The 13,048-nt window shown below is 35.2% G+C and overlaps 1 protein-coding gene across 2 annotated transcripts in view; it reads left to right on the top strand.

Moving 5' to 3' along the window:
- The window catches only part of DGKH (diacylglycerol kinase eta), a 149,249-nt gene that overhangs the window by 108,595 nt on the left and 27,606 nt on the right, over positions 1-13,048 (top strand). For both annotated transcript variants that reach the window (XM_053934309.1, XM_053934310.1), the window contains 8 exons: positions 705-867; positions 3,282-3,390; positions 3,695-3,834; positions 5,410-5,494; positions 7,863-7,948; positions 9,355-9,454; positions 10,700-10,973; positions 11,425-11,553. In XM_053934309.1, coding sequence (XP_053790284.1) covers positions 705-867; positions 3,282-3,390; positions 3,695-3,834; positions 5,410-5,494; positions 7,863-7,948; positions 9,355-9,454; positions 10,700-10,973; positions 11,425-11,553 — 1,086 coding nt within the window. The remainder of the gene's footprint in view (positions 1-704; positions 868-3,281; positions 3,391-3,694; positions 3,835-5,409; positions 5,495-7,862; positions 7,949-9,354; positions 9,455-10,699; positions 10,974-11,424; positions 11,554-13,048) is intronic.

Here is a 13,048-nt window from a genome sequence, read left to right as displayed (position 1 = left end):
GTGTTGCTGGGAAACCATTACCTCCATGGACCAGTCATGTTAGTGACAACAGTGTCCATTAGTGCTTCTGACTAAGGACCTTGTAGAGAGCCTGCTGTAATTAGTTAAGACCTGCACTGGCCTTAATAAGCTTTGAGTCACAGCTGAAGGTCTTCTGTTGTTCAGTGATTCTGTTATACTGAATAGTATAACAGTCTGAAAAAAAGGCTCCTATGTGACGTCCCACCTGGGAGGACCTGAGTACAAGTAACTTTTAAAATCTGTGAGTACTCTTAAAAAGCTCATACAGACATGAATGATCCAATTCAACCCAGTAAAGTTAAAGCAAAATAAGATTGAAAACCAAGCACTTGTAACTGAAATATATATATTCAATTATGTGATAATAATCTGTGAAGATGAGACTTCAGAAGTATTCTAAAAGGTTAATAGCAGTTGAAAAACAATAAATCTATTGTCTTCAGGATTTTACTAAATCTAGGCACTGAAAATACCAGAAATAAACAAACAAAAAAAGAATTGGTAAATCTTATGCAATTATGTTTTCCTTGCAGGACTAATACTGAGTTTAGCATTTACATTTTGCATGAAAATATGTACTCTTTTTGTCTTTCATCCCTATCTTCCTCTTTCCCATGATTTCTTTTTGTGTTGCTCATATTAGGAAACCTTATTTATTTCATTCTTTCTAACTATGTTTACAGGTTTCTGGAAAGCCACATGCCCGCCATCCTGTGCCAGTCCTCTTTTAGTTTTTGTTAACTCAAAGAGTGGAGACAATCAGGGAGTAAAGTTTCTTCGTCGATTCAAACAGTCGTTAAATCCAGCTCAGGTCTTCGATTTAATGAATGGAGGACCTCACTTAGGGTAATGACCTTGGAAACCTTGAGCAAGCCTTTCCACAAGGGAATTAGGTGCAAAGTATAGTGTTGTGTTCCCCTTGCTTTATAGTGTTATATCCCCTTGTTGCTATAATTCTATCACCAATATCTACTCTGGCTTCCTAATTAAAATCTAAGAGACAACAGATTTCCTAAACAAATTCCAGTGCATGAAGGGTTTGTAGAATAACATTTTCCTTCTAGAAAAGCTCAAAAATTCAAAACCAAAAGCTCTTGGCTAGCTTTGACTTCTGTTAACTGGTAAGGCTCAAAACTGTTACAGATGTTTGGATGTTTTCCTGTATCACAGGAACTTTGATTTTGCCTTTGTGCACAGTTGCCCAGGTGCTTTTTTTCCATTTCACATGCATAATTCTGATATTCCTCTAACCTTTTTGTGTGTAGCTGTGGAATAAGACTATTGTTTAAATGCGCTCTGTATCTTTTAAAATTCTGAACACAAATGTCAGCAGCGGGGTCTGCAGTGGGTTAACGGACAAGTACATGAAAAATTTTTCATCTGAAAAGTATATCCAAAATATGCTTTATGCAACATATGCAAATAGTCAAGAAAATGACTGTCCCAAAGAATTTGGAGGAAGAACACAATTAAAACCACCAGGCTCCCCAAAATCTAAGGGTTGATTGTTGGAGAGATAGTGATGAAATTTGCATAGTGGTGGCCTCAACTCAATCATCTTTGCACATTCATGAAGATAAAATTCGTGCCCATATTTCTGTTGCCTAACTCAATTCCACTCAGATATAGTGATGTGGTTAAATGGCCGAATAATACCAGTTATAGCAACTAGAAGCACTAATTTTTGTACTCCTAAAGATGCAGAATTATACTTAATGATAAAAAGTAGATGAAGCAAATCCACAAAAATTCAGTTCATGCAACACATAAAAAATACAAATATAATTGGTTACAGCTGTGGATTATAAGAATTAGTACTGTGTTATGGACACATCATATTAACTCTGAATTGTAATATTCTTTTCATTATAACCCTGATAATCTGAGCTGAATCCAAGTCACTTTTAGCTAGCATTTTGTTCATGTAATAATAATGACATGTAACATTTGTCTTAATTGATTAGACAGTCTTTGAAAAGAGACAGTCTGAAAAATATGTTTGCAAGTTCTCTTCCTTCATCTAGCTCTACCATGACTGAGATGGCTCACTTTGATTTTGCACAGAAATTGCAGTTCATGTTGGGTACTTTTAAGTACTTCTCCCAAACAGTTTCCAAGGAGAGGTCCTTAGCAAGGACTAAGGTCCTTAGTAGTCCATCAGGTCACACTGATGTCTTCTTGTTTCCTAGTTCATCTAAAAACCAGAAATGCATGCTGTGAGACAGTGTATTTCTAGGGGTTTTCTCCTTTTTCTCAGGATAGGAAAATTGCTCTGGTATCAACATTTTCCCCCCTTAAATATCTGCTTCTTTTCTTCTGAATAGGTATGTGCCCATCATATTCAACTGACTTTATTTTCTCAAGAAAAATAGAAATGCCTCAAAAATTTGTGATCTTGATATGTTGCTTTTTAGAAATGGTTCAGAAATTATACATCTTCTGGAAAATAACATGCATTAAAAATAAATATCTTTGTTGTTAGTATTTTAAGAGTTTATACTTTCCAATTTTATTCTTTTTCTTTTTTTTTAGTTTAAGTCTCTGTTGTTTTTTACCTTTTGCCTGCTTCTTCATATCTCATTTCCTTTTTCTCTGTCTTATCTTTCTGCATTTTCTGTCTCTCTTGTCCTCCTTTTCTGTACTGTCCAAATGTTGTATTATGTAGGTGTTAAAAGTCAGAGAACAGGAGGAAGAGCAATAGGAAGTGAAAGCAGCATATGACTTTAAGGATATAATATTAAATACTTGTATTATTTGTGGTGTATTGTTGTGATCTCCTTATGTTTAAGAATTGCTCTCAATGATCCTTACAGGGCTAACTAGCCCTGTGCCCACAAAAGCCCACTTGTATTGTGGAGCACATCCTGTCATTGTGTCTCACCCTCTTGTGAAAAATCCCCAGTGGTGCATTATGCTTCTAGCTGAAGTGAGAAGCATGGAGCAGTTGCAATTTTATCACTTAAATTTGTTTTTTTTTTTAATATTAATAAAATCAGACTTATAAAATCCTGAAAACAATATCAAGGGATTTTTTTAAAGAATAACTTGGCATGTTATTTATCAGAAATGTCAGTATAAGTGGAATATACAGTGACAGATGGGCTGCAGATAGGTTAATTAAATAGACCGTTGTATCCCCATACCCCACAACAATAAAAGGATATAAAGATGCTGTGCATAATATTTTCTTGTAACAATTGCTAATGAATGTCACTGTTCTCTTGCTAATGGATGTAACTAGCTCTGCATTTTCTCTGCAGTTTGCGGTTATTTCAGAAGTTTGACAACTTCAGGATTCTTGTGTGCGGTGGCGATGGAAGTGTGGGTTGGGTCTTGTCAGAAATTGATAAGCTCAGCTTGCACAAGCAGGCAAGTGTGCATATTTACTTTCCTTGCCTAGACTGACTAGGCTTAATTTTGTGTGCTTACCTTTTCCTTGACTTGGTTCTTTGTTGTATCTCCGTGTATGGAGCAAACTCACTAGTTGCTGTTTAATGAAAGCTTTCACTGTTATGAACTGGCTGAGTTGTAGCAGAATAGCACAATTTGATTTACAGGCTTTAGACATCAGCGATGAAATTAACATTTGTTGATTGAAATAACAAGCATTTGTAACTACTTGTATTTTCTTTCTAGTTTTCAGTAGTAGATTTGTTCCTGTGTTGTGTTTCAGTGTCAGTTAGGAGTGTTACCCCTTGGTACTGGAAATGACCTTGCTCGTGTCCTTGGTTGGGGAGGATCCTGTGATGATGATACACAACTTCCTCAGATTTTGGAAAAACTAGAACGAGCCAGCACGAAAATGTTAGACAGGTAAACCTAAATGTGCATATGCATCATTTACTATGAGATTTAAATTGTATTTATTTGGGTTTCTGATGGCCTAAAATCCATCTTGGAGACTTGGTGTTCAGTGGGTTTGCTTTTTGAGTGCAGGTCTTAATCATGAAGGAAGCTGCAGTTGTGATGGGGACAGCTCTTTAGGCTGCTTTTTAAGCTAAAGAGTCAGAGGGATGAGTGGTTGATGGAACTAGGAAGTGTGCTGTCCAAATATGTTCGAAAGTTGACAGCTTATTGCATGGCTCAAGGAACTGCATAACTGCCTGTTACAAGAAGTTGTGAGCATTAAGAAATTGTTTCGGTTCAAAGCTGATTTGAGCAATTTTAGGGGCTCCATGCATGCTTATTAAACACCATTAATGGCGGCATCTTTATTTAGAAAACACCTGAGCTCTTTGTCCTTGGTTGTGGGGAAAACTCACCTTGTGTGCTTTCACGCTTTCCTGAGGCATCAGCTGTTGACAAGATGCTGGGCTAATTGGACCCATGACTAATATTTCTGTTTGAGGCAGTTTCTCAGTAAAAAAACTGAGATCTTCCCACTCCTTGTTTCATATAATGTTCATCCATAAAGGCAGAAATTCCCATTAAAAAAAAAACCAAAAAACAGAGATGATGATGGCTGTGTTGTTCCAATGGAAGTCTAGCACTGCTTCTGAGAGGAGTATTTCTTACACTATTCCTTTCTCTCATGAGTGTCTCTTTCCTTGCTCTAGTTCCAAACACTTGAATGTCATCATAAGGGATTTTACTTTACGTTATTTTAATGAAATAGAGAAAAAAAGCCTTTTTTTATTTTAAGCTTTTCTGCAGACTACTTGATTGCTTTACAGCAGCGTATGTAGAGAAATGCTTGTTACTGATCCTCAGATTCTGAAAAACTTGTAGCTTAAATCATATTTCCCTTTTTCTGTAGTGAAAAAATACTTTGTTTCATTTTTTGGTCTAATTTCATTAGACTTGCTCCCAAGGCCCATCTGCAGTGATTACTTGCTCTTTTCAGCAGGCTTTGAAGGATGTTGTTGCTATTAGTAGTTTCATACTCTATGCTGTCAAGTGCTGTCCTGTACCACACACAAAAATATATATATATACATCAAAGAAGACACTTCATCATTTGCTTTGTTTTCATGCCTTCCTCCTCTAGTTGAGATGGAAAGCTAATGTCATGTTAAAGATTTTTCTTTAGGAAAATGTCTAGTTTCCTTTGACTTCTGCTGTATGTTTACACAAATTCTTTTATAATGTGAATGCTTTTTTCCAGAAAATCTTTATTCCCTATATTGAATGCCCCATGAGATTTTCACAGATGAGACTGATAATCAAATCACTAAAAAATAATCTGAGTAATAAAACAAATTATTACATTTAATCTCTAATTTAATAACTCTTTAATCTCTGTAATTATTTCACCCATATAGTTTACAACTACAAATTAAACTGCATTTTTTAATACATAGCTATTCTGTGGTGTGACAATGAATTTTTTTTTTGTTAATATAGTGGAGAGAGTGTACAACTAAGTCTGGAAACTTATGTTTCTTTCAGGTGGAGTATAATGTCATATGAACTGAAATTACCAGCAAAGCCTTCTATTCTTCCTGTGACTGCAGAAGAATCAGAGGAGTGCCAGGTGCACTTTTACTTTTGTTTTGTTGTTTTGTGTACTTAACTTGGAGCTTCTGGCATGACAATAGCCATAATTGAAGCATTTGTGTGAAAAATAGATGTTTGGTGATCTGCTAACTGAACTGAATTAAGGCCTTTTCTTGCTGTGTATCTCAAGTAAGTAAGGTTTCCAGTTCTATATTATTTAACCTAGAAGGAATGAAGGTAAGGAATTTCTAGCAATGCTGTCTGAAAAATTTCTTCCTGGATATATATGTGTATTTTAATATGTGTTAGAAAGTGAATTTATAGCATGTTAAACAAGAATGTAATCTAGTGTCATATTATTATGAAATATAATACTATACAGTATACTATATACTATATATATTTTAGATAATTCTTATATATGAGTATATATTATGTATAATTGTGTATATAATAATATGATTTAGTGCTGTGTTACTGTACAATAATATATATGCTATGATAATAAACATAAATACTTATAATACTTTTTTTTTAACATAAAAAAGCAAATGTCTGCTATGTTGAGTTTGTATTAAGCATTTTGGAGGCAAGGGTTGTATTCCTAAAGAAAGACAGAGGTGTTTTACAGCTGGAGTCTGATCAGGTGATATCACCCAACTTTCTCTTTGTTCATTGAGAGAGCTCAAAATCCTAAGCATCATCAAAGAAAAGCTAAGTCTGTCTTTCAGATAGATTTGTGCTTGTACTAGCTGATGGGGTTTCAATTTTGAGAGAGGGAGATGCTTTAATCAAATTAATTGGCATGAAAAGTCTGACTGAAAATGAGAAAATAATATATTCCCAAGAAAATTAATGCATATCAACTGTAGCTCAAAAGTACTTGAGAAGCTATAATTAATCAGCAGTCTCTTGAACAATTTAATAATTCAGGCTCTTTTAATTGGCAAGGAGGTTATAACCTTTGATGGATTGCTGGATGTAGAGATGCAAAAAGGCTGGAATTTTAAGGGGGTTGCTTTACACACAGCTCTCCTTCTGGTGTCAGCAATGCAGATTAAGGCTTTATCGCCTCTAATTTTTCAAGAGAGTTAAAATTTTCAAGTGTGTCTTCATCATCATTTTGTTCCAGTTATTTCTGGCTTTGAAACTTTTTTAGACCCTTCTGAAAATGGAAGGAACTGCTTGCTCATATAAAACTGCTTTTTTAGAAAATGTATTCTGTAGGCTATATTACCTGTCAATACTTGAGTTGGACAAAACCATTTGCTTTTGATTACCCTGTTAAATCTCTATTTTAATGGGTTTTTTACATTATTTACTGAGTTAGGCTATTTAAAAAAAAATAATAATTAACCTTATAGTAGGTGTTGGATTATACCACAGTTTGAAAAGCAAATGGAAGTACATATTTGATTCTTTTATTTTTCCCTTTAATACTTCCTGCAGTTTCAGGGGACTAATTCCTATTGGTTTCCAGAAATCTTGTTTGAAAAACAGTAGTTCATTCTTAGAGATCAGATGTTTGTGTTTTGTTTTCTCCTTTGAAATGAAAACTGATTCAATGTCAGAGTCCTGTGATGAAGGCTGGGTTTTAGGAGAAAAAAACAGAAGTGGTATATCTGCCTGTTCAATCAAAGACAAAAGCATGCTAAGAGGTTTCAAGAGATTCTTAAATGGAGCTGTCAGAACTGTATTTATTTTTAGCTTTGGATTTGGAATGTTGTTAGAATTTTCTTTTAAAATTGAGGATTGGATCCAAAGCTATTTTGAGATAGGATATGGTGTGTGAGAATGCATTTTTGATCCATTCCAAGTACTCCAGTTCCTGAGTATTTTGTAATTTCTCATTTTTAATGTTCTTGCAAAGAATAAGCCCTAAATGGTTTGCTCCTTGAGGACTAGTTTTGATAACATTATACCAGTTTGACAGTCTTTGTCAGTTATAGTTCTTGGGAAGTGAGAGCCCACCTGACAGTAAAGTGAAAATTCCAGATTATAACTGCCAACTTTAGACTTGTTCTTATTGAGCAATTTGTTTGAGGAAAGCTTTGCTTATTTTAGAAGCCAAAGATATTAGATTATAAAAATGTAGGTTGTTATAAATATGAGAAGGTAGATTCTTTTCTTCCTCACAGACTGATTTTAGCCTAGAAATAACTTACTGTTTTCTCTACAGGAGAAAAAGAACTGTGGATCAAGTTCTCAGATGTAGTCTAACTTTGAATATTAAACATCTGAAACAAAAAATAGAGTATGCACATAGAATCTTCATTGCCAGACACTTGGCCTTGTATTAGATCTGAAATGGAAATCCTGCTATTTTTGAGGTGTTTAAACTCACTACTTGGTGTTAAACTGCTGGAATGCGTGAAAATTGAAGTTTCTTTTCTCTCTATTTTCAGATATCTGCTTATGAGGATTCAGTTGCTGCTCATCTTGCAAAAATTCTCAATTCTGATCAGCATTCAGTTGTCATATCATCTGCCAAGTGAGTCAATCAGTTTTATGTACAATGTGGGGGATAAATTCCTTGTGTAACATCATCACCATAATAGCATTCTGTCTAAGCCTGCTTTTCTTATGGATGGCCAACTGGCTTGGCTTAATATATCTTGATTTATATCTTTTAGAGTGGATGTTCTTTTCTGCGAAATTTTTAGATGGTACAGTTGTAATGGATGGCTTAATACTAAATTTAAAAAGTAATCACACAATATCAATATAAAATGATGTTAAATCATTCCAATTCAGTGCACGGCTTAAATACAAAACTTACTGTTACTAATGTACAGATGTGATCTACTTCACACTACATTTCTTCTGGCTATTTTTTGAAAAGCATATGTTTAGAGGACAAACAATTTCACCAGTCTGAAGCAGTGCTTTAGCTTAGCTAGCTTTGTTGTAGCCCTCAGTTCAATCAATACTGATTTAGGACATTAATGGGATTTTTTCCCCAAACTGAAACATTTTGAAGTGAGAGAAATTTGACAAATCATGGGCATCAACTGAAATCAGAACTGTTCTGTGTATACCTTCTGTATGAAAAAAAACTTATGTTTTGCAATATGCAAAAGACCAGTCATAGAATCTTTAAAAATACCTCTGAATGTCATCACATCTTTTTTTTTCTCGTAAAAGCAAGCTAACAAAATTTCATTTTTAAACTATACATAGCACATATAGAAGATTAAACTGCAGGATTTTATTAACTCCAGATTCTAAATCGGTACTGTACTTGTTAAATCTGTTTAATTTGTCAGAAAAATACAACCAGATGAACAGTACTAAGCAATTATCCTCACCTCATTAGTAAGTTTGCTGTCTGTCTGCAGTGCAGGTAACAAGAACCAAGTCTTTTTCTGATTTACACAGTGAAAATTCGTTGCAGCCACTGTAGTTTGCACAGATATGCTTCAAAAGCACGAGCTGTGCAATGGGATGTGTGTGGCCATATGTTTTTATCTAAGAAGTGTTTCCTTAAAGTCAGTAGATTTTCTCCATGGTTTTTCAGTTCCAACTTTCCATGTGAATTTGCATGACTGTGTTTGAAGTTACCAAAGGGAAAGCAAGTTTGCTAAGTCCTCTCCTAGGGAAGGTATACAAGCAAGGGAGTGGATAAAATCAGTCATGTTTATTTCAGATAAGAGGCTGAGATACAAAGTATGCCAAGGCTTAAGTGAAAGAGTTTTTGTTTTAAAGCTTATCAGTTCAATTTTGGAAACTATGGAAAAGAGTGTCATCTAATTTGCAAGTGTGATCATGGAGTTCAGTTTCCAATAAGAATGATTCATAGCAGTGTACATATACATAAATTGCCATAAGAATTAAATATTCAAAACATATCTGTTTAATTTAATTTGATTTCTTCCCTCTCCTTTTTTTTACCTGAAGAATATTATGTGAAACTGTAAAGGATTTTGTTGCCAAAATAGGGAAGACTTACGAAAAACCAATGGAAAATGCAGAGGAAGCTGATGCCATGGCCATTAAAGTAAGACTATGACTACATTCAGGTTTAAAGTTGTTGGGTTCTTAAAGTTTATAGCTCATGGGTGTTTAATTTTCACTTTGCTTTAGAATGCCCAGCTTGGCTTTCATTTCAACCAGTGAGTTCAAAGCATAGAGTTAATTATTTCCAAACCATCTTTAAACTCTGAGATCTCTTTAAACTGTTTACACTTTCTTTCTTCATAAAGGATAAAGTTCATGGTAGCATACATAGAGATAAAAGGATTTCTTTTTGCATTAGTTATACTTCCAGGGATTAAGTTAGCTACAGGAAAACAATGGGATAATGAAGAGCATGCTGCAAGAATGAAGGGGAGACAGACCACAATGTTAAAAATAGTGGTTTAAGCTGCAAAATACAGAGCTCATGTTGCAAAAACATTGGGAAAGAAAACAGAAGGATTTGGTATGAGATACAAAATTTACATGAGCTGAAAAGAAAAGAAGAAAACAAAATCCTTGGCAATCCCAGAGTCAGAAAATGTACTTGCTAAGTGGCAATTTGTGGTTCACGTTTCTATCTGGTGCACATTTTAGAAAATTACTTTTTCTTTTTAACTCTTCCAAGGCCAGAGAGTGTTTTCTTTCTCCTAGGCACAGAAAATCCTTTCTTTTCCTGTGTACCTAGAGAGAACAGTTACTTAGTGTTGGGGAGAGGCATTTGACAGAGTCTGATTCTGGCTTGAGCCACTTGCTGTGTGACAACTCATTTGCTAAAATGTACGGCTGTATTAAAAAAACAAAAAAACAAAAAAACAAAAAACAAAAAAAACCCAAACCCAAAAAAACCAAAAAACCCACATGTGTCTCAGTCTAACAGCTGATAGATACCTCTCAAAACGGTACTGAAAAACCATGTATGGACAAACCTCTGGTGGTTTTCTGTGCTGCAAGTCACTGGGAGAGGGGTAGGATGCAATCCATACAGTTATGGGGCAGGCTGAGTTTAGCATGGAGTATTATTTGAATCTAAGTGTAGGGGATTTCTATTATAATTGCTCTAATCTGATTGAATGTCACAGCGTCTGCAAAAAGCCCATACAGACCCACTCATAATCTGATATTCCGAAATGTTGAACCTCATTTTGGATTTTACACAAGGAATTACATAGACACTAAAGACACCTGCAGTTTCAAATGTAATCTGGTACTGTGTTTCCTGAAAATATTCACATGGACACTGTTGAATTTTTTTTAATGTGTGTGTGTCTTTTCCACTTTGTCTTAGTGCTCAGAGCTAAATGAAAAGCTGGACCTATTGCTCCAGGCTCTTCACACAGAAGCCCAGGCTGCTCCCATTCTCCCAGGCATTGCTCCCCCCATTGTGGAAGAAGAACCAGAGGAGTTCTCAAGTGAAGAATCCTTGTCTGAAAGTAAAGAGCAATTAGCAGAGTGTGTCTCAAAGTCTTCCCAGAAGCTCTTCAAACCAAGGCAGCAGTTAATGCTCCGAGCAAACAGCTTGAAGAAGGCTGTGAGGCAGATCATTGAACAAGCAGAAAAAGGTGCACATCAGCAACATTTTGATCCAGACTGGTAGAATAGGATAGGAAAATGATGTTTATTTGTTTGTTTGTCTAGCTGGAATAATTTTCATTATAAAATTTGATTCCTATATTCTTACATAGATAAAATTATGTGCTTATTACAAGCTGCAAGGAAAAGAAATGCTGCTTGTTTGAATGTTGATGACTCTGCAGGTGTGACTACTTATCTATGTGTGTGTGTGCACATAAAAGAAACATTTCTTTTACTTATTAGCTTCCACAAAATGAAAATTTCTGACAGCAAATCTTTGTCAGCTGGTAAAGAATTGACTGACTTTTTCACTGAATTGACGATAGAACTCTTTTGTTGATATTTTAAAACTAAAAGCTACAAAAAAAAGGTGCTTATTTCAATGTATGCAGTTTTTCTTTAGAATCTTTGAAATTTTGTCTTTTCTCTTAATAACAGTTGTGGATGAGCAGAATGCTCATAGTGAAGAACAAGTGAACCAATCTCCAGTAGAATACAGCAAAGAATTGGATGAATCTAAAGAAGAGGAAAAAGAGGAAGATACAAAGGAACTTGAGTCTCCATCAAGTGAGTAATTTAGGAATAAAATAGAAATATTCCATTTCCTTTTAGTTGTATTTGGAGCATAGTTGGTTCCATAATTAAAAATACTAGCATCCTGCTTGACTGGAAACTACTCACAAATTCTAATAGATTTGAATAAATAAAAGTTAAGTGAAAAATGTGGGAAATAATAGATGAACAGTCTTTTGGAACGTATTTACAAAGCTGAGAAGGCACTTGTTGGGGAGAGAAGTGCCTGAATTCAATCCAGTGTTTACACTCACCTTTCTACATGAACCTGAGGAAAGACTAGAGCCTCGGTGATGGTGGCAATAGCATATCTCAATTATAGACTGAGATTCTCAAGCTACATAGAAGTTCTAGAAAAGCTGCATCTTAGCAGTGGAAATTTCAGTCTTTTCCATATTATCAAAATGGACAGCGAAGCACTACTGGTGAGGCCACAAGATGATGTGTGAGTCATAGAGAAAGAATGGTAGCTGGTAGGTATCAAAGCTCATCCTCTAGATACTTGGTGAGCAACTTCTTGGGTTAAAATGAGAGAAGTATTTTGGGATTTGCATCTCCTTTTTTCACCCCAACCCACACTAAAATCCTCAAAAATTGTCCTCACATGGCTCTGCTCTGAAGCTGGTGCCTGTGTCTGTAGCTCCTACTTTGGAAATGAGACACTGGGCTGTTGACCCAGGACCTCACGTTTTCTCCAGAAACATGTCAGGCTTTCTCCAGTGATTGTCTCTTCACTGGTCACTTTTATTTTCTCTTGGTTATAGGAATCAATGCCTGTTGGTTGTCCCTTTTCAGTAGCAGCTCATAGAGGATGCTGGCCCTACAGATGACTCAATCCTACTGCCATAACTGTATAATAAAGATATTCAGGTCTAGAAATTTATTGATCTCCTAGTTTCTTGATGGTATAATTTCTGCATCAAATGGGGAGCTGTGTTATTCTTATGTGTGTGGAATAGAGTGCATATTAATGCTGTCACTGGACGATAGATGTTTAGGGACAAAGCATGGAACATGAATTCAATTATCGCTGCTGAAACATCAGTTTTACTCATTAGGGCTCTGTTGTTTTTATCAGAGCATTCACAGCAAAAGTTTATCTTTATTGCAGTTATTCCCGTGAGTCTCATCTGTCAAATAAAGAACAGCTGCTCTGCTGATTTTCCTATTTAATACAACTGCCTTGTTTGCAAGTACAGAGAGAACAGACTGTGTGAACAGTGTTGTGAATTTTTCAGTAGTATTATGAAAAATGAATGTAAATTTTCTTCTGAGTATTATATTTTACCCTCCAAGGATCTTCCTGGTCATTTGATGAAGATAATGTTTTTCCATATGTTAATACCTTCATCTAAATATTTAATGACTCTTGTTAGATATCACTTGCTGTTTTTATTCCTTTTTTTTTTTTTGACATTATTACAGTGTTTTGTCATGCATTGATACAAATCAATGTGTTGTATTGCTACCATGCAATGTTGTAGCATTT

Source organism: Vidua chalybeata, chromosome 2 (genome assembly GCF_026979565.1).
Source record: "Vidua chalybeata isolate OUT-0048 chromosome 2, bVidCha1 merged haplotype, whole genome shotgun sequence".
Taxonomy (NCBI): Eukaryota; Metazoa; Chordata; class Aves; order Passeriformes; family Viduidae; genus Vidua; species Vidua chalybeata.
This window is presented reverse-complemented; position numbering and strand designations above follow the sequence as displayed.